Source organism: Varanus komodoensis, unplaced genomic scaffold (genome assembly GCF_004798865.1).
Source record: "Varanus komodoensis strain SLA01 unplaced genomic scaffold, ASM479886v1 scaffold13_1, whole genome shotgun sequence".
Lineage (NCBI taxonomy): Eukaryota > Metazoa > Chordata > Lepidosauria > Squamata > Varanidae > Varanus > Varanus komodoensis.
In genome coordinates, this window is record NW_025335408.1 from 1,489,688 (window position 1) to 1,514,486 (window position 24,799).

Sequence of the window (24,799 nt, forward strand, 5' to 3'; positions counted from 1 at the left end):
CCGAGGCGCGAGCGGAGCGGGCAGCCCGGCAGGGTCACCGCGGCAGTGCCGGCGATGAGCGATCCGCGGCGGCGGCGGCGGAGGCAGCGGCAGCAGCTGCATTCTCTCGTGGCTTGACTCGGCAGCGGCAGCGGCGGCGACCGTTCCTAGGCGCCCGTTGCATGCAGCCTCCCCTTTGCGGAAGCGTCTCTGCTGCTCGGCGGCGCTCGCAGCGGCGTGATCTCAGCCGTAACCCTGCGTGCCTGTCTGCCCGCCGCCTCCCGCGAGCTGGATGGTGCTCCTCCTGGCCCCTCCGCGGGTGCCGCCGGCGGCAGCAGCAGCAGCAGCAGCAGCAGTAATATGCTCACTCGGGTGAAGTCAGCCGTGGCCAATTTCATGGGAGGCATCATGGCTGGCGGCTCGGGCTCGGAGCACGGCGGCAGCAGCGGCGGCGGCTTGGATTTGCCCCTCCGCTTCCCTTACGGCAGACCCGAGTTCCTGGGGCTGTCTCAGGACGAGGTCGAGTGCTCCGCCGACCACATCGCCCGGCCCATCCTCATCCTCAACAAGGAGACCAAGCGCCTGCCTTGGACCACGGGATACGCCGAGTGAGTAGTGGCGGTGGCGCTGGCACCCGCGGTGACTGCCCTCGGCCGCCGGAGCAGAAGCAGCGCGCTTCGGGGGGGGGGGTGAGGAGGAGCGGTTCCCCGGGCCCCGGGCGCCTTTGCTGGCTGGGTTGGGGTGGCCCCTTTCTGGCGGGCAGCAGGGCGCTGTAGCTGGAGCAGCACGGGGGGGGGGGGGGGACGGCGAGGGGGGCCCGGATCACCTGTCTTGGAGGGGCTGCGGGGACGGAGTGCTGGAAGAAGGCGGGCGGGGGCGAGCCAGCAGAGTTGAGTCCCCCTCCCCGCCTGGAGGAGAAAGCGCAACTTCTAAAACAAGACATGCCCGATCTTCTTGGAGCGATAGCCCTTACCCTGGAAAGCCAGGGTGCCCTATTTTCTTTTCGCGGTGGTGCTGGTGATGGAGAGGGGGTATGACTGTCATTCGCTTGTTGCGTAAACCCAGTGTGTAGTTAGAGGCTTGTGAAGACCGGTAGGAGCGGGGGTGGGGGGACTCTGTGCCCCACTGTGCATATGGTGTCATAGTAGTCTCTCCTGCCCAGGATGCCCTTTACCAAGTCCTAAATGGGCTTACTTGCGGTTGTGGAAATCTACTTTGCATGCTCAGATGCACTACTGCCCGATCCTGGGACAAAGTTCTCCTGTTAGGGTACATTTCGGAGATGCGTCAATCATACCCCCACCCCAGGCCAGACATGAGCTTTGCTTCTTATTAAACTTCGCCCTATTCTCAGCAGCTTACTCGCTTATCTATCTTCATCTTTTTCATGCAGTAGATGCAAAGTTAGCTTTTAAGTTCCTTTTGTGCCAGTTAGTGGGTGAATCCAGCTTCCTTCTCTAGGCTTACCCAGAAGCATGGTCTTCCTGAATTCTGTGTGTCTTCTTTGCAAGTGCATACTTTGCAGCTCTGCACCCTATATTCAGTAAGTCTTGCTGAATATAAAGAGACTGTCTCAAGTAAGTGAATATAAAGCTGTAGCTGTAAAGTGCTTATTTATCTTTCTTTGCTGCATAGTCCGTTTTCCTAACTTCAAGTGTGCCAAGCCAGTCAGGTTTTCTGATCTAGGTCTAGTCATGCTGATTAAGTTCCAAAAGGGGAGGGATATCGTCTTTGGAAAGGGGCTGGTGAGTCAAGGTGAAAATTTTCCCCTGTTTTAGTGTCTCTTTCTTCCCCCCAGGACAATGCGTAGGCTTTCCCCACCTCTGCTTTTGCCAGTTGGCTTTTAGCAAGAGCAGCCTTCTGCTTCAAGCGGCCGCCTTGTTTCTTGTTACCGAAGGGTGAGATGTTAAGAAGGTATTGTGCAGGGTGAGATGTTAAGAAGGTATTGTGAATATGGGGGTGTGAGGAGAGAAAGCGATACAAAGAAGCACTCGCTTCTCACTGTAATGGAAAACTGGCATTGAGTCCCCGTGTGCCCCCCCCCCCCCCGCACTTTTCAGGCCTGTGCTGCAAAGATGATGGCTGGAGTGCTTGCCATTGATCAGCTCAAAATTTTCCATCCACTATGCACACAAATGCTCTCGTACTGTGGAAGCGGGGCTCAGAAGGTGGAATGAAGGAGACTACAGTAGTCCTTTGGTTCCGTTCCCTTTGGCTGCAGCTTCCTTTCTGTGCTTTTGCTACACGCTGCAATACCTGAATTGTAGGTCCGAGAGGATGAAGGGCTCAATTCGTTTATTGTAGGGGTTTTAACATGATGGGAGTGATACGCAGCTTTTGAACTGATTGCAAATGCTCCTCCCATTTGTGGATAAGCTAAGTTATTGCAGCTCTGGATTTATCTGAAAAAGATCACTGTTACGAATAGACAACTGTGATTTTTTTTCTGGGGGTGGTAAGTGAAAGAAGATGGTGGGGGGCATCCCTTATCTTCCCCAGTCCTCTCTTAGACATAGGCTGGTTGCACATTGCATTCACGGACATCACATTGAATGTCACTGATGCATTGTTTGCTTTCATACTGCATATTTACAGATTTGGGTTACTTTGGGATGGTAAACTCATAGAAGGGCAACATACCATTAAAAAAACTGCTAGCCTGTTTAAGAAGACTGCAAAACTAAATAAGCAAGTCAGAAGCATCTCCCCCGACCCCTGAATATCATGGTGCAGGAGAAAGGCTTGAGAACTTTTTAGTTGCCAAGTGTTTGCTTGTAACTCATTGCACTGCATGGTGTCCTCCTGTTTTCTTAAGGTAGGTAATATCCCACTTATTTAGGTCTGGAAGTTTAAATGAAAAGACAGCTGTGATTGCATGGATTGCAAATATCCCACCACAGAGGGAGGTGAGTGGGAAGCACTTTTGGTGACGGTAAGAAGCCACGGCCTGCTGTCAGTGGAGATTTCCTAGGTCCATGTCCGTGCTGTATTCACAGTGAATGGCTTCATTGAGGAATATAGGAAGCTGCCTTATACTGAGCCAGACTGTTTGATCTCTCACAGCCAGTACTGTCAACATTGACTCCAGGTTTTGGGGAGGAGTTTTGTCCCAGGGAGCTGACATCGCTTAAAGACGAGTTAAAGAGGAAGGCCTGCATCTATTCATTGGAGTGTGGGCATGAATGCCTCTCTCATACTACTCTTTCTGTTGATATCATGGGAACTGGTGAGTGTTCATTTGTGGTCTACGTCAGGTTGGCTGGCATTGCTCTGACTTTTTAAAAGGCTGCTGAAAACTAGTCTAAACATCTCGGCATACAAAGCGATTATTTTCTCACTCTTCTTTGCTGATTCTGGCACAGGGAATAAAGAGACTGCAGTTTGATCCCAGGGATATTTACTCAGAAGTAAGCCACACTGATTTCAATGGAACATATTTCCCACATGTAGGATGGTAGGCTACATCTAACTGTATCACAGGATCCATTGTTTATTCCTTTTTAAATGGAGGAATCCTAGCTTAATGTGGGTGCGCTGCATATTTGTACACACAGCCTGTTTGTTCCTGTGTTGAGCTTTTCAGTCTGTGTGACAAACTCCATCTTGCTCACAAAGTATATTTCTACACTTTAAGAGGGGTGCTTTTTAACCATAAAGGTCTCTTCCGTAATGGCTTTCCTTTGTCAGCCCTTCACTCTTACATATTTCAGCGCGACTGATGAGACATGCACATCAGAGCTGGTAGAAGCCCAAAGTCTGAGTTGAGCTGGTCTCTTTCAGGACGTTTCTGGTGACTCCTTGGCAAATTGGGCCTCCTTTCAAAGTGACTCAACCTGAATTTTGTCCTGTATCAGGGTTGGTTACCATTCTATTTCCCTTCCAAATAATGCCTTTTGTTTTTCTGAATACAAATTATGGATGGAAGAAGAGGGAGTTTTGCTGGCAGATCTACTTTTACTTCACTGGAGGCTTTGCCCTTCCCTTGCTTCATAGGAAGGATTGGGTTAGAATAAATATTTCTCTGTTCTGTGTCTCTCAGTTGTTTGTTCATTCTGTAACAACTTGACACTAACAAGCAAAAGGTTCTGTTTTAGATTGGGAAGGGTGACTTCAGTTTTGTTTGTTCATAATTTCAAAGCTTTCCTTTTATAATTCACTTTTTCTCCCAGACCTTTTCCCGACGTGTAAAATCTTGCTTTGAGATTCCCTGTCCTTTCTTGCCTTACTTTGTTTTAGTTTTGGTGTTGTTTGTATATTTTTGCCTAGAACTAGATAGCAAATCTAGTACATCCACAATTTACTTTGGAAAAGCCTTCACTGCTTTTTAAGCATCTCAGCTCTCTAGTCCCTCTATTTATCCTTCATAAACTTTACAGGTTTCTTGTTCCTGTGATGTGTGGTATTTTTATACAAAATGCCCAAAAACAGTTGGGAAGGGGGATGAGGAAATGAATAAATTCTTTCACTAAATTGAGATTTCCCTTCCAAGTAAACTGCTGCACTTAATCCTTCTGAACGGACAGGTGCAGTTTTTTTGTTTTTTGTTTTTTTACTTTGGACCACCACTAGACTGCCTTGTTCTAGTTCACAAGGTTTGTAAGGATTGTTTTTGGATTTCTTCAAAATGTAAATGTAAAGAATGCCCTTGTGCAGCACCCTCTGACCTATTCATCTGACACTTAGTAGGCTCAACCTTCTCAGAAGGGGTAAGTATAATTGGAACTGACATCTAATTCCCAACAAAAATTCATCAGCAGTTCCCTTAGGGGAAATCAAAATATATAAAACCCCTACACCTATTTTTCTGGTTTTAACTGATGCTATTCTCCCGAAAGGGCAGATTTCATTCACTTCTGACAAAGAAATTAAGTTATAACTGTGTTTAGATTTTCTATAATAGGCAGCACAATACCTCAGATTTCCAAATCTTGACTCAGTTTTGATACAAGTTGAACTGGTGGCCTTCAAATTGGTCCAAGTAGAATTAAGCTTTTTTTGGTAAATCAAATTGGAGTCCAAGTTGAATATTGTACTTGGTGCACACTTCTACTGATCTCTTTCAATAATTCTTTCATAAACTGAATTCCTTGAGAAATGGAGATATCTTTATTGGGCAACTGTTTGATAAATCTTTGCAGATTATGCCCAAAGATTCCTGAAGTGTTCTATTTTACAGGAATTTACAGTTTACTGTATTTCATATTCTGTTTGCATTATAGTTCATTGCCCCATAGAAAATAAAACATTGCTCAGTGACTTTTAAAAGAATACTGTCAGGAACCTTTCTCTCCAGTAAGATCTGCAGATTCTTATTGTATGTGTTACTTTACAACACTGAAAATTTTACCTTGGAGACCAGCTTCTCTTGTGGTTGCTCTGTCAGCCAGATGAATTGAGTTCTGTTGTGGTTTGAAAGTCTGTCCACCCCTTTCTGTAGAGCAGGAGTCCTCAAACTTTTTGAACAGGGGGCCAGTTGAAAGGTGGCAGAGAAGGGAGCAGGACGCCAAGGCGGTGCGGACAGGGGGCGTGGGGGGGGCATGTGTGCATGCACGCATGCGCAGAAAGGCGGGCATGCGTGTGCAGAGATCCTTTTCTCCAAGTGAATCCAAAATGATCTCCTTGTGAGTAGGCCTGCCCCGAGGCGCTGGCTTGCTCACAAGGAGATCGTTTTGGACTCGCTCGGAGAATCTCCCGGCAAGGTGCTGGCTTGCTCACAAGGCGAACCTTTTCTCTGAGCGAGTCCAAAATGATCTCCTTGTGAGCAAGCCAGCATCTTGCCACGTGCATGCGCATGGTGAGCTATGGCGGGCCGGATCCAGCCCGTGGGCCATTGTTTGAGGACCCATGCTGTAGAGCATTGGTTCCCAAATTTTTTCAGTCATGGAACCTTTCTGAAGACATTTTTCCCCTGCAGAACCCTAACTCTGTCCCTGATTTTTACTAAGCGTTGTGAACCCACAACATTCTTCCTTCTTTCATCTGCTCCTTTTGCCTGAATGCTTTGCATAATGTAATAGGTTTGGAAATAAAGAGAAAACATTTTAAATATAACAACAAACCTTTCTTTTGGTATATCCAAGAAAATATTGGATATAGTTGGCTTTCTGTGGTTTCATTTTAAAATCCATTTTAAAGTTGTTTTTTTAGATTTTTCGCAGAACCCCTACAGGGTTTTTGTAGGGTTCCTAGGGTTCTATGGGACAGTTTGGGAACCACGGCTGTAGAGCATTAGAAAGACAAGGTTACTAACTTGCTGCTAGACATTTAGTTTTATTTCAAAGGTAAATTTCAGCGTTCACCCTGTTTTGTATGCCAAAATCCAAAATACTTTGTTCCAGGCCTGACTTGCTCCGGGGAGAAGGGGGGCAGAATCTTTACTTATCAATAGGATCTGTTCTTCTTGTGTTAGTAATATTTAGTGAATATGTGCCTGAAAAATGTCACTCAGAGATTTGTTATCCTTGAGTCAAATATTTATTTATGTTTCTCACTCTTTGGATATTTTTTTCTTGAATCTTAAAATAACAGTATCTCTATTTTTTTTAACTCTGATGTTTTTTAATTGTTCTGAAACATGATTATTCAACAGTAAAGCTAATTAAAATTAGTTACATCTACTTGAAAGACAATGCCTTGAAGATTCCAACAGCTTTAGAACAAAGTTTTGACCTTGTTGAAGTAAATGCAAGCATTGCTACTTATTTTAGAGGTCTCAAGGAGTCTGATAGGACTCCTTGAGACCGCTTCACACTTCACAGCAACTCATCATGGTGATTCTCATGATAGGTTGTTGCGACGTGTGAACCTATCCTATGCCTGGTTACTGCTAAGGAGTGTCTGACAACTTCACCTGGTGCAACTATTTGCAGGTCACCAAATAGAACCCTATGTCACCTGTCTGGAAAGAACTACACTGGTTGCCAGTTGCTTTCCAGACTCAATTCAAGTTGTTGCTTTTTTATATGTGAAAGTATTTGACTGCTTCATTTTCAGTAAAGGCAGAGATACCTTTGGATAGTTTGGATTTTCTTGTTTGAAAGGTGTGTGGCAAGTTAAATGTTAGCTGCTGTTTAATTTAGCAGGTGCAGCTTTTAATGCATTGCACTTGTGGGTTCTCCTTGCAGTGCACACTGCTGATGTCAGTGAGGCTGGCCCTCTTTTGAGGTCAGGGGAATCCTGTACCGCAGATCTGATGGTAAACTGGTGGATTATGCATTCTTCCTAGTGCCTTGTTCCAGCAAGTGCTTGTCAGCATGTCATGTACAGTTCTTTGGTTCACTCAAATTTATTAGTGAGTCAACATTTTTCAATATCTTTCTTTTTCCCTGAAATTTAAGCAAAAGAAAGGGAAGCCCATGTCCTTTTAACCAATATTGCAATACAAAATCCTCATACTGCAAATTTAAACCATGTTACGTGTACTTTAAATTTTTGATGTTTCTGATGCTGAACACGAACCCTTTTATTTATTTATTTATTTATTTATTTATTTTATTAAAACATTTTTATGCTGTCCCATTCGCTGAAGCCTCGGGGCGGCTTACATCACTACTTTTAAAAGTTTTTGCTGTCTTATAGTGTGAATGTAGTTTTTTAAAAGTGCTAATGTAGTTTAAAAAAAGTTTAAAAGTTTACTTGGTTTATGAAATCCAAGTAAAATAAACATGGTAAATTAGATCACTTTCTTGGAAATCAGAATTAGCATAGAAAAATGTCCAGTCCAAAATTTTGTGAAAAACCTGTATCACTGATCATTATGTGATGCCATCCTACATGGAATCTGGCTGGGTAGATCATAAAGTGATGCTATGTCAACAAATAGGATTGAAAGAACCTGATGAAATGGTTGTGGAAAAAATAATGTCAATCAGCAATTTTAAAGCAATACCCGTTCGAAGAAATTACTCTACACATATTCACCGTGTATGGTGCTGGAGAAAGCATACTGGTATGGTTCACAAAGCAGTCACTTGCTGAACTTAACAGCACTGATGTTTAATTTCTGTTACAACTTTCTAGTAAGAATAAGAAAGGTAGAAATCTGCTCATTCATACTTTCCCTGCAATCATCAAGGCATGATGAATATGAAGGTTGTAAACGTCCAACTATAATATGTGTTCTTCATAATAATGGGGTCAATTGCACATTTTAGTCTCTAGTCTATGCCTTTATTATGGAAAAATTGGTAGTTACAGCCTGCTATTTTAGGTAAAATGATTTCCAGACTGTCTTTAAGGGTAGAAGCTCCTCAGTGTTCTGGTAGTGTACAGACTGGCTAAGCCTGTGTCCATGTACCAGGGTGTACGCCCTGCTAGATGGTTGAGTAGACACATTTAGGATTATAATGTGATTCTTGTGCTGGAAAGGCTTGAGAAAATTCAGAAAGAATTGGGAATACCAAGGTTTTAAGATTTTCTGGCTGGTAGACCTGGCTTTTCTAAATTTGGATCCTCAATATTGCTGATGATGAGATTTGGAATCCAGTAACATCTATAAACCCAGTACTGGGAAAGGCTGGCCTAGGATGTACTCTAATTTTTTCATAGTAGCCACGTCAGAGATATTTGCATATATATCCTAATTTTTCTGCACTGCTGCCCCTAGATGAAGCATAACTACTTCCTCCTTTTAAAAAAACAACTAACCAAAGGAAAGAACCTTCTTACGTAATTTCATTGTAAAGCATGTGCACGTAATAAAGGGAAAAGTAAATATAAGACATAGTTTTTCTTTCATGTATTTGAACACTCACAAACGGCTGCATTGGATTTACAGTGTAAGAAATGATACATCTTGGCATGGTAACCAGTCACACCCTTGGATTGGAGGATTCGTGCAGTTTGCAAGAACTCAGTTTGTTTCTAGATTTCTCTCTGTGTGTATATATAAAAATGTCCACATAATGAAAGATATTAATTACATTAAATGGGAGAAGTGGGGGAAGGAGACACACTCACACAGAGACACACAAGTTAAAGCTGGAGAATGTAATCTACCTGAAACTTAATCTGTCACCTAGAATGTAGTTTATATGGTGTCACTTCCCACTATATATTTGGCAGTCAACAGCATAGGAAGGTGATACAATTCACTTCATTTTTTACAGAAGTGTGCCACGTTCATTTTCATCACTGAGAGCTGCTATCATAGCTGAAGCTGATGACATTGCTTATGCTTAAGCCAGTGGGAATAGTTAAATAATTGTGGTGCGGGTCCGAATGGATTATTTGTTTGATCTCTGTCACAGCTTTCAATCCAGATGGATCCCCAAGACAGTGTACAGAAAATAATTGCAGCACCAATGCACTGAGGCTTCTTTTCCCCCATCTGAGCATGAGACTATTCTGAAATAGCCTGTACCGTCCCCCAAGGCCCAGTCCAGTGCTCATTGCCCCAGTCCTCATCAGCTTTCATCCTACTGCCCTCCTGGAGCTGATGACTGGCGGGTTCTTTACCCCAGGGCCAGCCTCTCATGAGGGACAGTGAGGCATTCAGCTCAGGCAACAGATGCTGAGGGTGGGGAGCAGAAAGGGATGCTGCAGGACAGGGCAGAGAGCAGGCAAAATAGCCCACCTGCCACCTCCAGGTGACGTGGACAATGATGTCCCTGGGTCCTGTTGATGTAAGGTTCAGCTGCCAGTTCAGTTGGCTTCTGCATATGAAAATGGAGGGGCCACCTTCTTGTGTGTTGCCTCCAGTAGCTAGACGCTGTGGGTCAGCTCTGCTTTCCAGCTACTTTTTACTTGGTGAAGTGCTACTCATTTCTGCTGAATCAAAACATATTCCTTGGCTGTGTTGCTCTCTTAAGGGGAGAACTACATAGGCTCAATTGGCAGGTAGGGTCAGCAGCCGAGGCAAGTGAGCTTCATCCCTTCTGAAGCACCCCCCCCCCCCAAACCCCACAGACAAGCTTTCTTCTAATTTGGAAGTCAAGCCAGTGTTGGGGAAGGGAAACACTTGCATGGGAGAATTGGTGACCTGGGGAGGGTAAGGTAAATTCCCCCCACTGCCATATCTTTAAGGGAAATGCCTTCTTCCTCTTCTGCGTTAGCACTATAAGGAAACAAAGGTTGGCTCTCCATGTTTTTGTGGGTTTTGTGACCCATGAAAAGAATATTCCTCGCTTGTTAACAGAAGCTTTCTACCACGAACGTCCTGCCACATTTTCATCCCATTCCCTGACGGCTAATTGAGTTAAGAGTCCTGTAATACTGCCATTAGCCCTATATTGTGAGGTGGAGTTTTGATGTTTCAGCTAGTTTAACAAGTGAAGTGTCTTCCTTCCACATGGTGGGACTTTGTGCAGTGAAGGGGTAGAGGGGCTGCCAACCAGTAGCTCCAGCTTAAACGTTTTATCCACCCATTTGGCTCTGCAAGTTAAGAGAAGGTCTGAGGCCAGCTGTACCCATGGAGGCTCTTCCATTGGTGGCACAGGCTTTGCAGTGGCATGCAGGGAGCTGCAAGAGAACAGCCAGCTGCTGTGCTTGAATGTCTCTCAATGGGTGGAAATGGCTGGGAGCCATGTGAGGGGGAAAAATGTGAAGAGCAGGCTTGTGACACATTGTGTGGCTCTCCCACATGCAAAATAAAGCATGAAGGAGAGTAAAGATAGCTAAGGATGGATTTATCCTTCCCATCTGCCTAAATTGTGGCACATCTAGATTGCCCGTCCTGTGATCCTGCTTCTGTCTATTAAAAGGCAAACCTTGGAAGATCAGAAGGGAATCTCATGTGCATGTGTGTATCTCTTGAGGTGTGTGGGGGATGTTTCACCACAGGAAAGTTCTCTGTTTCTTGCCTCTTTGTTTTAAGGGAATATGGGACAAGTTCCAATTTGAAAGTGCTAAAGGTACTATTAAATTTCATGCAAGTTCATTGCATCCTGCTAGCCATTTACCTTCTATTTTATGTGGGGAAAAACAGGTCTTCCCCTCATATGAGTTTTTTTAATTTTCTGTGTCTTTTGTCATTTTAAAGATATATTACTTTTAACTGCTGTTTTAAGTTCTGATAGAAAAACAAATAAATTCTATATTACTTTTAAAGGATAATCTCGTGTCTTGGCTTTTTTATACATCTTACACTACTGCTTGCCAATACCATGTGCTAGTTAGAATTTTGCTCTTTATTGTGTTTTTTAATGTAAAGGAGGACTTTCACATACAATCAAAGATTTCCTGATATGATTTAAGCCTCAGAATGATGGAGGGGTTTTTTTTCCTGGCTAAGTTGACAAGCTTTAAAAATCCAGTCAGCTTCCACCACAGGAATCCTGTTAGTAATTTCAGTCAGGGCTCAGATTTCAAGTTAATGTAGGTTCAGTTTCCAAGCAGTTGAGGCAGCTGGGAAAAGACAGAGGAGCAGTGTCCTGGAACAAGCATGGCCGGCTGGGCCGTGCAGACGTATCACTGTTAGTGCGTGAGAATACAGTGCCACCTTTTGATGCACTTGTATCCACTGTCTTCAAAAGGTGAACTTGTGCTTCTTCGGGGAGGTGTGTACTTTTCTCAAAATGTATCACCAGTAGGAAATCCAGGCCTGTGTTTATTTAACACTGCACCTCGCATTCAGAGTTAATGCCTTGTGCCATAAAATAGTGTAGCGGAGATGCAGTTGGGGGGTGACTAGAGAAGAGATGGCTGCTAATGGGGTCAGTTACACAAGAGAAGAGGGACTCAGTGGGCAATGCATCCGTTCTGTTTTTTAGTGTGTCCCTTTAGGTGTCTATTCATGGTGCTCAACTTTAGTCTCCAAATGGCTTTGGCACTGTGGACAGCTCCTTTAAAGTTCAGATCAAAACCCAGAATCGATGTGTAGCCCCACTGATATTGCAGCTCCCGTACCTGCTGGCCCATTAGTCCTTCTGCAACATGTTGAAGTTGCTTACTCAATAGCTTATGGTAATAGAGAGATTCTTCAGAAGGTTTGGATGGCTTCCGAACTTAGGGTCCAACTCAGAGTTACAGTGACATTATTATTTCACTGCTGAAAAGTGAACATGTGGTTTTTACCTTGCCTCTCTCCCAGCTTTAGTTCTGATCCAGTTCGTGGGGCCCACACTTGCAATTTGCATTGAACCCAAACAATGCATTAATTTAAACAGACTGCTTTTGAGCAATGGGAATTGTAGATGTGGGGCCACCAGGGTGTACCGACACTGCAGCAAGGGGGCTGGCACAGAGGGTTGAAGGCACCTATACACCCTTGGATGGGTTTTGATCCACCTTGTGTTTCCCTTCTCTCATTTTTTACTAAAGAAAAAAATGTATTTGCAAGCTTAAAAAATAAATAAAACAGCTTCCTCTCCCGGAGATGAGTCTTCTTTCCTGCCATAAATGAGCACATGGATGATAGACAAGTTTGGTCTAATGTTCATGTGTTTCTGTGAGTTGGCCTGAACAACATGAAAACCCAACATGGTTTGTTTTTGTAAGTGAGTCGTTGTTGTTGTACAGCCAGGTTGTCCAAACAACCCACCCTGAGAACCTGTAGAGTGCTCTAGAACTGTGGTCACTCGAGGGGTCCTGCCAGCTAAACCCCGACGACAGGACCTGCTGTGGGTGAGCCCCAACAACCCGTGGGCTGCTTGGCAATAATGGCAAAACTCCCTTGCAGTTGCAGGGAGCCCAGCTGAGAGCAGTCTCCAGTGAGCTGAGTGGCACTCTTGGGTGGTTGTCAGAAGCTGTCCCCCACCTGCAGTGCGCCATGGCTGTCTTTGCCAGCAGCTCAGGGCTAGACTTCCAAAAGCACCGACAAGGTTGGCTGGGTTTTGCTGTTCCTTGCCAAGACAGCTCCTGGCTCCTCAGCAAGGAGCAGATCCCAGACATCCTCACCGGTGCTTGCGAATAGCCTTCTGGAGCCATTGGTGGGGACTCACTCAGCTGTGCAGCCCTGGGCAGTGCCATGCCGTGTGGGGTGGAGTGGGCAACCGTGGCTCCTCCTGCCTGAGTATAGACACTGCACTCAGCAGTTCTGCCCCATGCTTGAGGACTACCACTGAGTGGATCAGGCACTCTGCCTCCTGTCCAAGAGGAGACCTCTCAGGCATTCTGATCATCCAGCGTCAACCCACCATGACTTACTACCAGGGTAGGATGTCATATCGTGAAATCAGCCTCTCTCTCTCTTCCTTCCCCTCCCTTACCTTTTGTTAATGTACTGCCTTAGGACTGGCATTAACTATGAGTTAAAACTTCTAAGCTGTGTAAAGCATGCATCTTCATGAAGGTGATATTTTAGGTAAAAGCAACTTTACCTGGAGTCTGATTTTAAAAAAAAAAAATCATGGGGGAACAGTCCTATGGCCCTGAGAACCATGGGGTGGTGGTGGTGGGGATAGCCCAGATTCTGAGGTCTGAGAGGCATCCTGACCTTGGAGATGAGAATTGGAGCTCCGTCCCTCACAGCCCTGTGGAAAGAGATGCACTGGTTATTCTCTGGAGTCAGAAAAGCAACCGCTGTGAAGGGGTGGAGGGGATTGCCTCCTCCAAAATGCCATCACTAGACACCTGAAATGCGGAACAAGTGGGAGCTGCGTGAAAACAAAGATCACCTCCAGGCTGCTCCGGATGAGCATCCGCCTCCCAGTTCAGAGGTTCCTGCTCATCGTGATTGACTTGCACCCAGATACTGGCAGAGGCTTCAACTTGTGGCTCCATTTGAAATGCCTGATTCAGCAATTCATTGTGTTAGAAGGTGTCTGGATAAGGCCCAACAGCCCTGCTGAGTCACTTGTGCCACATTCTGAGGACAGGACTTCCATCTGTCATATGGATGCAGAGTGTGGCTGCTGAAATCCTTCCAGCAGGAAAGGTCTCGAATTGACTTTTGTTTTTTAACATCCAAAGGAGTCTAATGCTCCATCATTAAGGAAAGACAGGACAAGAAGTAATCAATGTAAATTGCAGGAAGGTGGGTGTACTGGACTTCCAAATACAGTGTTTTGGGACTGGCTTGCAAGAATATTTAGCCATGTAATACAATATGTATGTAAATTGTCATAGCAGGCTGTTGTTCACTAAGAACTTGTTTGATGGAACAGCTTAATGCTTGGTATGGGTTCTCCCTGGTTTTGCCAAAGAACACTTTTGGCTTTCAGAAACACATAAGTTCACTAAGCAACAGGCAACTCGGAAGTGCTGCTGATATTCAAACTTTTTACTAGGTTGGAAAGAACAGTTAATATTCTGTGCCTAGGCAAATTATTTATATGTGAGCAGTGTGCTCTGTGTCTGTCTGATTTCCAATTAAAAACAAACAAACAGTTTGAAGACTTCCTTTTAGCATAATTGAGTTAGAGAACTGGAAGGGCAAATGGAGAAAGTTATAAGGGTAGAAAACGTTTTTTAAAAATTAAAATTGATACATATGGGATCTTAGAGACTTTTGTGTGATGTTGTCAGTTTTGGATGGGGAAGATCCAAACAATTACAAACATGCAACAGGAAGTTTTGCCCAACTACATAGAGAGTATTAGCAGGCCATATAAATGGTAGCCAGTAAATATTTGGACAAATACTTGGATGTTTCAATAGCTTTTGGCCAAAGTTCTTCCAGAGAGGCTTCTAAGTAAATGGTTCTCCTATTGGTTAAACAAAAGGAAGCAGAGTGTGAGAATACACGGATAGTTTTATCTCTGGAGTGAAGTAATTGAAACTTCAAAGTAGGGATGTTGAACCAAATCTAGCCCATCTGATGTCTCCAGAAAAGTTAGAACATTTTGGGCATTATATTTTTTGGGGAGAATCTAAAGGGGAGATAATAGTGGTTTATTATATGAAGCTGTATACATGTACAATGTATACATTGTATACATAGGACTTTGGGTCAGCATTTTGTATATTGCTAAGATTTGGGGTCAGCTAATACAGTTGATCAGCTGTAGGTTCAGTTTGGATCTTAATAGTTCTTTTGTATTTGAAGGTTTAGGATTTCATCACTGAAGACCAACAGAGGTAAATGATTGAAGAAGCATTTTAGGAAATCATGCTTCCATTCTGTTTCATATTCCCATGTCTTATATTGACAAGAAATGATAAATAGCTAATAGTCTAATCATGTATTAGAGGGTATTACAGCAGTCCCAGTCTGGTTCGCCAGATGTTTTAGCTTACAACTCCCATCATCCCAGTGTGAGAGTTGTAGGCCAGTACATGTGGAGGGATTGTGCTTAGAAGCTATTCATTTTTGATGCTTGGGCTCAAGGGTTTCTTGTGGCTTTCATACAAGCCCTGTCTGCTTTCTAGATGGAATTTGGAAATGTCTTAATATTGTGGCTTTTTATCACGGGTGAACAACTCTGAACAAAGGCAAGAAACCTGAATCTACTGTTTTTTGGAGGATTGCCAGAATATAACCCCAAGTAAACCACTTGGATGGCATTCCTTTCCAAATTCTTTGTCTGCGTTGACTTGTTGAAAGGAACAGGTGAACAAGTGATTTATCTGAAAAGTCTCAAACAATACCTTGGGCTAGTTTTGTTTGTTTTGTGTGCATATGGCTGTAACTTGGTTACATGGTCACAGTGAACTTGCTTTCCTGTAGACACTGTGTGCTTTCAAAAGAATGGCCTGTCTCCTACTATTTTAAGTTCCCATAATAAGGAACAATATGTTCTAGAGAGTGGGTTTCAGTATAGAAAATCAATGTGCGCATCCCAGGATTTGTCAATGTGCAGGTAACATTTTGCAAGTTATGTTTTCATTTGAGCAAGAAGCCGGTTCTTTCCTGCTGTAACTTATTTGTTTCATGCAAAAGTTACAGTCCACTAGGGACAGAGAAGATAATCCATTTCCAATCCATTTCACTTTTGTGTATGTCCATAGCTGAGTTCCAGTGAGTATTTGGAAAAGACGTATGGATCAAGTCACTTTATCTAGGAATTCTCAAAGCCTGAATTTGTACTTTGGGATGTATTCCTAAGTATGGGCTTCGATAATATTGCACCAGGTGATACTGGGTTTGGTCTTACACAAGATATCTAGGTAGCATAATTGCTTTGCAGCCTGTAATTTTGTCAAGATTCTGAACATATGAGAACGTATATTAAGAGAAGTATTTTTAGAAGACGAGGAGCTGAAAAAGCTGGAATTCTCCCTCCCACTCCCTCTCCTCTGTTGTTATACATTCTTTTTCTCTTCCTCTAAACCAAAATTGCCCATATGTCCCAGTTGCCCTTCTATCAGTTATTGTGACTTTGCTCCCATAATAATAACTGCTGTGTAATATGATTTGGCAGTGCAAGTACAAATGAGATGCTATTCTTGCAGAGTGGAAGTTCCTAACAAATAGAGAAAACTGTATTTGGTATTTATTTATTGATTGATTGATTTAAATCCTGCCTTTTTTCTACAAAGGTCTCAAGGCAGCTTACATCTCCTCCTCCATCTTATCCCCACAACAACAACCCTGTGAGGTAGGTTGGGTTGAGAGTCTGTGACTGGCCCAGAGTCACCCGGTTGGCTCCATGGCTGAGCGGAGACCAGAACCCAGATCCTCTGAGTCCCACTCCCATGCTCTTAACCACTACACCACATTGGCTCTCTCTTTTCTTAAAGCTCCTGTAAAAGAAATATGCAAGATGGTGCATTCAGTGAAATGCCCACGCTGGGGATGCAGTCACTGCTACTTTGTTGAGGGTCACTTTTTATCTCTTTGCAAGATTGTTAGCTAGCAGCAGCAGGTCACTAAATGTACTGATGTACGAGCTGGATGGCTTTAATGAAGCCTGGTTTTTGTTCAGAGAGCTATGGAGATGGCCTGAGTCTTCCTTGTGCTGGAGTGTTTTATTTCATCACTCCAAATGCCTTTGTGATTGAAAAGCTAACTGCTTGAAACTCAGAAAGCTGCTCAGAAGCTACAGGTGTCTTTCCCCAGAAAAGGACCTTTAAAAGATGTGACAGCAGTCTTTTCTTTGAAACCCTAAGCACCTGAGCTGACATCCCTTATCAAGGTGCCATTGTCAAAGGAGGCGATTACTGCAATGCTTAGAATGCTCTCTCTTGACTTGCGAAGTTGAATTTAAATCTGCTTAAGGAAGCGGCATTATTCCTTTTTTCAGTCCAGACTATTGGGGAAAAATGCAAAGGCATATTTTCTGTTCCACTTAGAAATAGGCAACTAATGGTCTGAAGGCTCTCTGTTCCCAAGGCAGCCTCTTCATGGTTTTCAGGATAGAACCTGAGGTAGGAGGAAGACTTCTTCATACATTACGGTTTTAGATGTACAACTGAAACCCTGAACTCAGCAAATGTTTGTCAAGAAGCTCTCTTCTGTTCAAGGAAGCTTCAGGAATGGGAGACTTTTTGGCATGCATGGGTAACGGAAGAACCCTGCTTGATCCGACTATTTAGGCCAGCATCCTGTTCCCTACAGGGTTAAATCCGGTCCTGCATGCAGGACTTGAAAGTAGTAGCCTTATCCTCCACGAATACCCTTATTCTCCATGAACCTCTTTTAAAGCCACCTAAAGTGATGGCCATAATTACATCTCAAGATCGTGTATTCCATGATTTAATAGCTGTGTGAAGTATTTCCTTTAGTTTGTCTTGGCCTCAGGTTCTAGTGTTTAGGTAGGTGTGGGGGATTTCTGTCGACTTTCTCTTCACTTAAGGAATCTATGAAGTCCCCCTAAACAGATATTCCCAAACATTTTAACCTTTATTTATAGGGTGAAATAAAGGACTGCCCAATTACATCTTTTACAGGTCATAAAATATAGTTAGGGATCTGGAATCTAATTTTCTTGGTAGATAGGATAGCAGATAGCAGAGATGTTCAACTTGCTCATCTACAGGCAACTAAATGGGTGTAAAATGGTAGCCATTTTGTTGTTGCATCTGCCAAACAGTTGGAAGTCACAAATCTTTGCATGTGTATTTCAGTTCACTTATAAATCTACCAATGGTCTCTTATCTGCCCATTTCTGATCAAAAGATCTGCCTTCTCCTATGTTCAGGGATCTGACCCTATTAAGATCTCATTCAGAGGCTCTTCTCAGAGTCCCTCCAGCATCCGAACTTAGGTGTGCCTCATTTATTTTGGCTCCCAGCATAGGGAAATGTTACCCAAATGTATTTGCCTGAAACTATTTTTTTTTACGTTTTAAGTATCAGATTAAGTCCATGCATGCTGCTCTTTGAAGACTTCATAATAGTCTCTTAGCAGATGTCTTCTGTTTTTTTACCTGGTTGGTTGTTTAGAATTACATTGTTTCATGTTGTAAACCAACTGAAGACAATTGATGACAAACAATGAATAAATGGCAGCTTTTGATTTTCCATCAGACTACCTAAGGTTTAGTCTCAGAGAGCTGTGTGTGTGTGTGTGGGGGGGGGGGGGTTACTGTAGCTTCCTCACACTTGTAATGCTGGCCACCATCCCCAGTGCTAATCAACAACTATAGGAACATATAGGGACAGTCACGCAAGGATTTGGAGCAAGGATTTGGAACAAGATACCATCAGTATGCGGATGATACCAGCTTATTTTTTTTCTATAGCATTTGAATCAGATGTAACCAAGCTGCAGCTGGTGGCAGCCAAATGAATAACCCATAGGTCCGAACATATAAGACCAGTTCTGGCCTGCCTGCATTGGCTGCCTGTATGCTTCTGGCACAATTCAAGGACCTGGCTTTTACATATAAAGCCCTACACAGCTTGGAACCACAATGCCTGTTGGAGTGCTTCTCCCAACACAGATCTGCCAATCTCTGGGACCACAAGAGGCTTAGAGAATGGCAAATGGGGGAGGGCCTTTTCTGTGGTGGCCTCCTATTTTTGGAACAGTCTTCCTGCTACAGTCCACCTGGTGCCAAATTTTCCATCTTTTTGGTGCCTGGTCAACACTGTCCTCTATGCAGATCTCCTTGGTTATTCAGGGGCTTGGGGAAGGGTTATTCTGGTAATTCTTCTTCTGAATCTTTTAAATTGTATTGTAATTGTATTCTTAAGCCATTTAAAGTTAAGTTTGACTCTTGTAACACTGTAGTTTTATGTTGTTTTTATTTTATTGGGTTATAAACCACAGAGAGACAGCTTCCACTATGGGGCAGTATAGACGTGAAAAAAAAAAATTCTCTAGACAACCAGCCAAGTTAGTTGCTCTTTGTCCCCTCTCTAGGTCAACAGTATGATTTTTTAAACATGCGGCAACCATTACTGTGCATTTTCATCCAAGATTCACTTACAAAGCAGCCTTGTTCAGAATCAGACCACCAATCCATCTATAACAGGACTCTAGTGGCTTTGCTAAGTCCTGGGAAGAGATCTTTTGTTGTTCTTTCTAATCCTCTGTCCTTTTCAATGGCGGAGTCTAAGGATCGATTTTGGAAAGTTCTCCTTGCAAGGCATGAGCACTACCAGCAACTACAGAAGACATCTTCCTTGACCTAAAATTAATATTCTAAAGATCCTGAGCCCAGGTCCATTTGGGTACAGCAAGAAGTTTCCTCCTTCCATGCTTTAACTGTTGACTCTGGGGTCTTAAACAAGTTCCAAGATGTTGCAATGAGCTACTGAGGGGTGCAAAGGGAAAACTCTGCTAAAGCCTCTGAAAAAGGTTCCACATTGGAGAACAAATATATTTACTCTTACATACCTTTGTCTCATTCTCTGTTTTGCATCTGTCTGCATAATTCATTTGTTTTTAACATGAAAAGCACTCAGTTTGTTGCTGTGGCTTTTAGAGATTTCACAGAAATACAGGCCATTTGCTCTCTTGTTTCAGTGTTTGCATAAATACTTGAGCTGTTTGCCTTTTAGCAGTACATTCTTTCTTCTCTTGAAAGCAAAGACAAATGTATTGCTTACTTCTGTACACGAAGAAGAGGTTATATATTCCATGTTGAGTTTGAATACATGGTTTTATGCTTGTTTTAACTACCATCTTCTGTGTGTCTTTTTAGAAGGTTTCTAGACTGATCATTCATCTTTTAAAAACAGAAGAAATTAATTAAGCATAACATTGGGAAATATGATGTCATATTGCAATTGGGGATGCTGGATAAATCTGCAATGCATTCAGATGAGTTTGCATTTCCACAAATCTGGCCTGTGGATTTTGCAGCATAAAAGCAGAAAAGACTGGCTTTTTCTGAGTGATTCCATGAACACACAGGCTGATTTTTCACTTTTGGAGAGCATCAGCTCTAATATTTGCTTGGGCAAATGCATTCATCTGCAAGTGTGAATAGTACTGGTGCAAATTAGTACAAGAAAAATGGCATTCTAGTTAACAAAATCGGATGTCGTATAGTTACTATGGAATTCGCTGCCGCAAGAAGTGGTGCTGGCTGCCAATCTGGATGGCTTTAAAAAGTATTGGGCAGTTTCATGAGGGAGGAGGCTATCAGTGGCTACTAGCCTTGCTGGCTAGATGTCACCTCCTTTGGCAAAGGTGGCACGCTGCAGGCACCTCTTGGTGAAGAGCTTGGACAAGAGGAGATCTTGCACCCATCCTGCTTGAGGGATCCTATTGAAGGAATGGCAGGAGGTTTGCCACTGTGAGTACGGCGTGCTGGTCTAGGTGGATGTTAGGTCTGATCCAGCATGGCTTTTCTTAAGTTCTTTGTTCTTAAACCCCATCAATGAGTGGATCATGCACTGAAGACACCTAGCAACCTACAAAACCAGAAGGAATAGATTTAAAGTCTGTATGATCCTTAACTCAAATCTTACAGTTACTTGGGAGCAAGTCCTGTTGAATTGAATTGAATTGAATTGAATTGAATTGAATTGAATTGAATTGAATTGAAGTTATTTTTGAGGAAGATACATGCAGGTTTGTACTGTTAATCTTGCACGTGGCTGTCTAAATCTGAGCCAAGCCTAGATCTAAGCAGCCTGTCAGGATTGCAGGACCAAGACTGGCAGGGCTACAGTGCTGGCACTTTAATTAGCAGGGGTGCTGCCTCCCCCATTCTCCCAAGGCTTCTTTGCCCCCTTTGACTTCAGCTCCAAGTACTGGACAAATGGATGATATTTGAGCTAGTCAAGATTTTGCAAAGAACTGCTTGCTGCTCATCTCACCTTAATTTGTGGTTGTGGTTGTGATTGCTGCTGATTTTTTTAACAAATGGGAAAATTGCACAAGGCGACCAGCCATTGCACAAGGTGAAGACTGTACAGACAATTTCCAAATTTACACACATGTCCACAGTTGTGCAAATTTCCCCAATTTTACAAAGTTGTGTGCTTCTCAAATATATGTTTTGCAATCAGGAAGACTTGTTTGGAAATTTTCAAACATTTCCAAAGAAAATAGGTTTGCGTTACATTTTTAAGTGACCTGCAAACTGTAACTTAATTCCTGCGTAACCCTACCTGCAGTTCCCATAGTAGCAAGGAGTAAATGCAGTTCCCCAGCAACAAGACATTGTTTTCTTACTGGATTGCAAAGGATTTTGGAGCAGCCTGGTCTTGAATGGACCATTATGGCTCTTAGCTTGGGCCTTCTGGGGCAGAAGTGGGTCAGAATTGGCTAGCATGGATTGGATTCCACAGCTACCTACACATTTAGACTCTGTAGGGATAAGCACGTACCCTTCAAAACTAGGTAGCATTCAGTAGATCTTGCTGCAGGGGGAATTTAGTTTTGGAGTAAAGTATTCTTGGATTCCTCTTCTTACTGGCGAGTATATTTTTCCACAGGGTGTTGGTTTAATTATTTCACAAGCCCTCAGGTGTCTTCTCTCCCTGAAAGGAGACAGTTGACTGCCTCTATAGCTTCAGCACGAAAGGGGATCTATGCTCTTCTGTCAACTTGCCCAGCCTACCATCTCTCATTAAATCTGTATGCTTGCCTCTGTGTCCAAGCACAGTCTGTGTCTTCCTACCCAGCAAGGTTGCTGCAGAAAATGAAAGCCAGAAGGTTGTGGGTGGGGGCAGCATTTCCTTCAAAAGCTCATGTGATGGGATCTTCTGAAGAAAGCAGCTCATCAGATTGTGATTGCTCTGTATGAATGGATATTTATAGGTTCTTCTGTTTTCAGTTGTGAAATGAGTTCTGTTTCAAAATGTTTTCCAAATCTTAATGTCAACAAGTCGAGTTTTGAACATTCAGACAGAAACCACGACTGTCTGATCCTCCCTCACAATCACCGCCATTGTATTAGAGAATCCTGTTCATTCAATTTTTAGGATGGGATTGCTTTAGTTGGCACAGTTGTTTTTCATCAACCTGCCTGAAGCCTGGGCCTCTCTTCTCACGATGGTTGGCAGCTGGGGGCCCCAGGATGGCATGTGGCACTCAACCCAATTTCAAAAGCCCCTGCAGGTGATCCGTTCAGACCGCTGGCAAGAGAACTCCGCTCCCCGCACGAAGCAGAAGAGAAAAGCTGGTGGCAAAAAGAAGGGGGTGGCTGCTTGGCACTCTCTGGCTCTGATGCCACCCACAACCAGCATATGACTCCTAGCAGAGGGAATGTACCCTTTAGCAGAAAGCTGGGTCCCCAGCTCTGCCATGAATCAGCATCTTGGTCACAGTAGATAATGATATGGTCTTGTCTTGACCAGCCTTTCGCAGCCTGGTGCCCTCAGACTACGAGTCTCGTAACTACTCCTACTGCAGCCGAGATGAGGCATTGTCAAAAAGAAAGCTTGGTTTCTTGACCTTGCAGCTTAAATAAGCTTTTGGCAAAGGCGTAACCCAACTCCCAATACACCCCCCCACCATATTAATCTAGGATTTTAGATGTATTACGAAGTCTTAAATGGAGACTCAGACCTTATTCTGATTGGATATAAATCTGCATTTTACTCTTTTTTATCAGTTCTGGAGGATTAGATGAGATTTTACAAATCATAGACGTAAGCAGGAAGGTAGCCAAAATCCACACTGAAGAGCTATGTTTCGATTAGGTTACCATAGAGCAGGGTGGCAAAACAAGATGTGTAATCCTACCTATACTTCTGAGCTTTTGGTGTGTGGTCACAGGGGTGCAGATAATTGCAAGGGACTGATTAGAATAGCAACTGATCACATAGGGTCCAGGCTAGAAATATATTTAGCAGGACTGCCAAGGGATATAAAGGCTTACCTGTAGGTTCCCTTTCTGCCCAGCTTTGGAAAAGTGAGGCAAAAAGTTTAATTTTCTTCAAAAAAAATTATTGTTTTGTTTTTGCTTGAATGTGAGCGCATGCGTGTATTAAGCGACTGGAAAGGCAGGGACCCTTAGAGGAGATGAAACATATAACTTCTTTATAGGCAGCTAATATAAGTAGAGTGTTGTTGTTCATAGAGAGTCTCGGCTATTGAGCAGTATATAAATGAATTAAATATCTGTTTAGCTCCTGGACAGTTTCTCTGAAGGAAGGGTTCTTGTGTCCAAAATGCATTAGCTTGGCATGAAATCTCCTTTCTACTCAGAGGCTCTCGCCTTTTCATTTCTGTGTGGTTTTGGTGCCTGCCTTTTCTTTGCTTTCCCAATTCCTCTATTGCTCAACTCAGCCCTCAGACCAACATGTGCTGAAGAAGTCACCACACTGCTTAGAGAGCCACGAGGAATGGAAACGGGTGTGTGTGGGGGGCAGTGGACACCATATTTGTCTGCTTCCATGTTTGCTACAGCCAAAGACGGCACAGTGGCTGGTCTATGAAACAAAGAACCTTGTTCTTTATGTGCTCACCTGGATACAGGCCAGAATTAGGAACATATGCTCCATCTAGTGACATTAATAGGGTCTCTGTATCTGTCTCCCCCCCCACCCCCGTGTGTATGTGCGAGAGAGAGACAGAGAGAGAGAGAGAAAATATGTTCACGTGTGTGCAGGCAAAGGGGTATTTTAAATAGAAATGACCAAGACCCAACTGAATTAATTAGAAACTTGTCCTGCAATATAGCATTAGATTTAATGAAGTACCATGCAAAGACAAAGCCCAAGACCTCTGTTCCTACAGAGATATTTTTTTCTGCAGTGTGTCTCATTTTCATGCTTCAGTTGCTGTTTATCCTGTTTCCTATCCTGCAGCCACCAGTGCCAAGCCTTTCCTTGTAAAGCAAAATCGCGCTTCTGGGCAACTCACTAAGGAGATGGCAACAGAACTTCAAAGCATTTAGAGGAGAGCAGTAAAAATTAATAAATTACATGGAATTATGTAAATTGACTGCAGAAAGGAGCACATGCGATTAGAGCTGAAGTTCAGATTAACTTTTGTGCGTGCTGTAAATTCAAACGGACAACTTGGCATATAAAGGCAATCTTTTCAATTGGATTGTGCACGGGGTTTTTAAAATCACGTGTTGAATTCATGATTTAGAACTTCTTTGGCTGTAGAAAGCCTCTTCTATGTATGTTGATGTTATTCTATATTCCCAAATTGCCATATGAACCATTCCGAATGTGGCTTAGGCTGCTTCGGTGCACACGCCTCCCTGGAGAGAACTGCACCACTTGCTTCGCAGCCTCATTCTTCACAGCAAATGCTGGATTGCAGCGAACCTGGAAGGTAAATACCGCCGAACTTAGTAGGACTTACTTCTGAGTTGTCATGCAAAGGGATGCAAATTCTACACTTAGAATTTTGTGGCACTGAACTCAGTAGAATTTACTGCCAGTTGAATGTTCATTTGTGCTACTTCCGAAATTGCACTCGTAGAGGTTGACAAGGCTTTCTCCTATCCTCTATCTTCTCTGCAGCTCTCCACACTGCCTAAAATTTGATCCAAGGGATTTCTCTGGAGAAAAGTTGGGGGACACGTGGAGGTCTTCAGGGGCTTTACTGATTCATGGTTTCCATGTACAGAATGATGGGTTGGTTCCAGCCTGTGAACAGGCTGCAGTTGTGCAGTGTAGGTGATCCATGTTAACTGAATATAGC

General features: G+C 43.4%; 1 protein-coding gene across 1 annotated transcript in view; it reads left to right on the top strand.

Moving 5' to 3' along the window:
* Positions 1 to 291: 291 nt before the first annotated feature.
* Positions 292 to 24,799, top strand: part of PPM1H (protein phosphatase, Mg2+/Mn2+ dependent 1H) — an 86,858-nt gene continuing 62,350 nt past the window's right edge. The window contains exon 1 of the mRNA XM_044422943.1: positions 292 to 587. Within this exon, the coding sequence (XP_044278878.1) occupies positions 340 to 587 (248 nt within the window). The 5' untranslated portion in view covers positions 292 to 339. The remainder of the gene's footprint in view (positions 588 to 24,799) is intronic.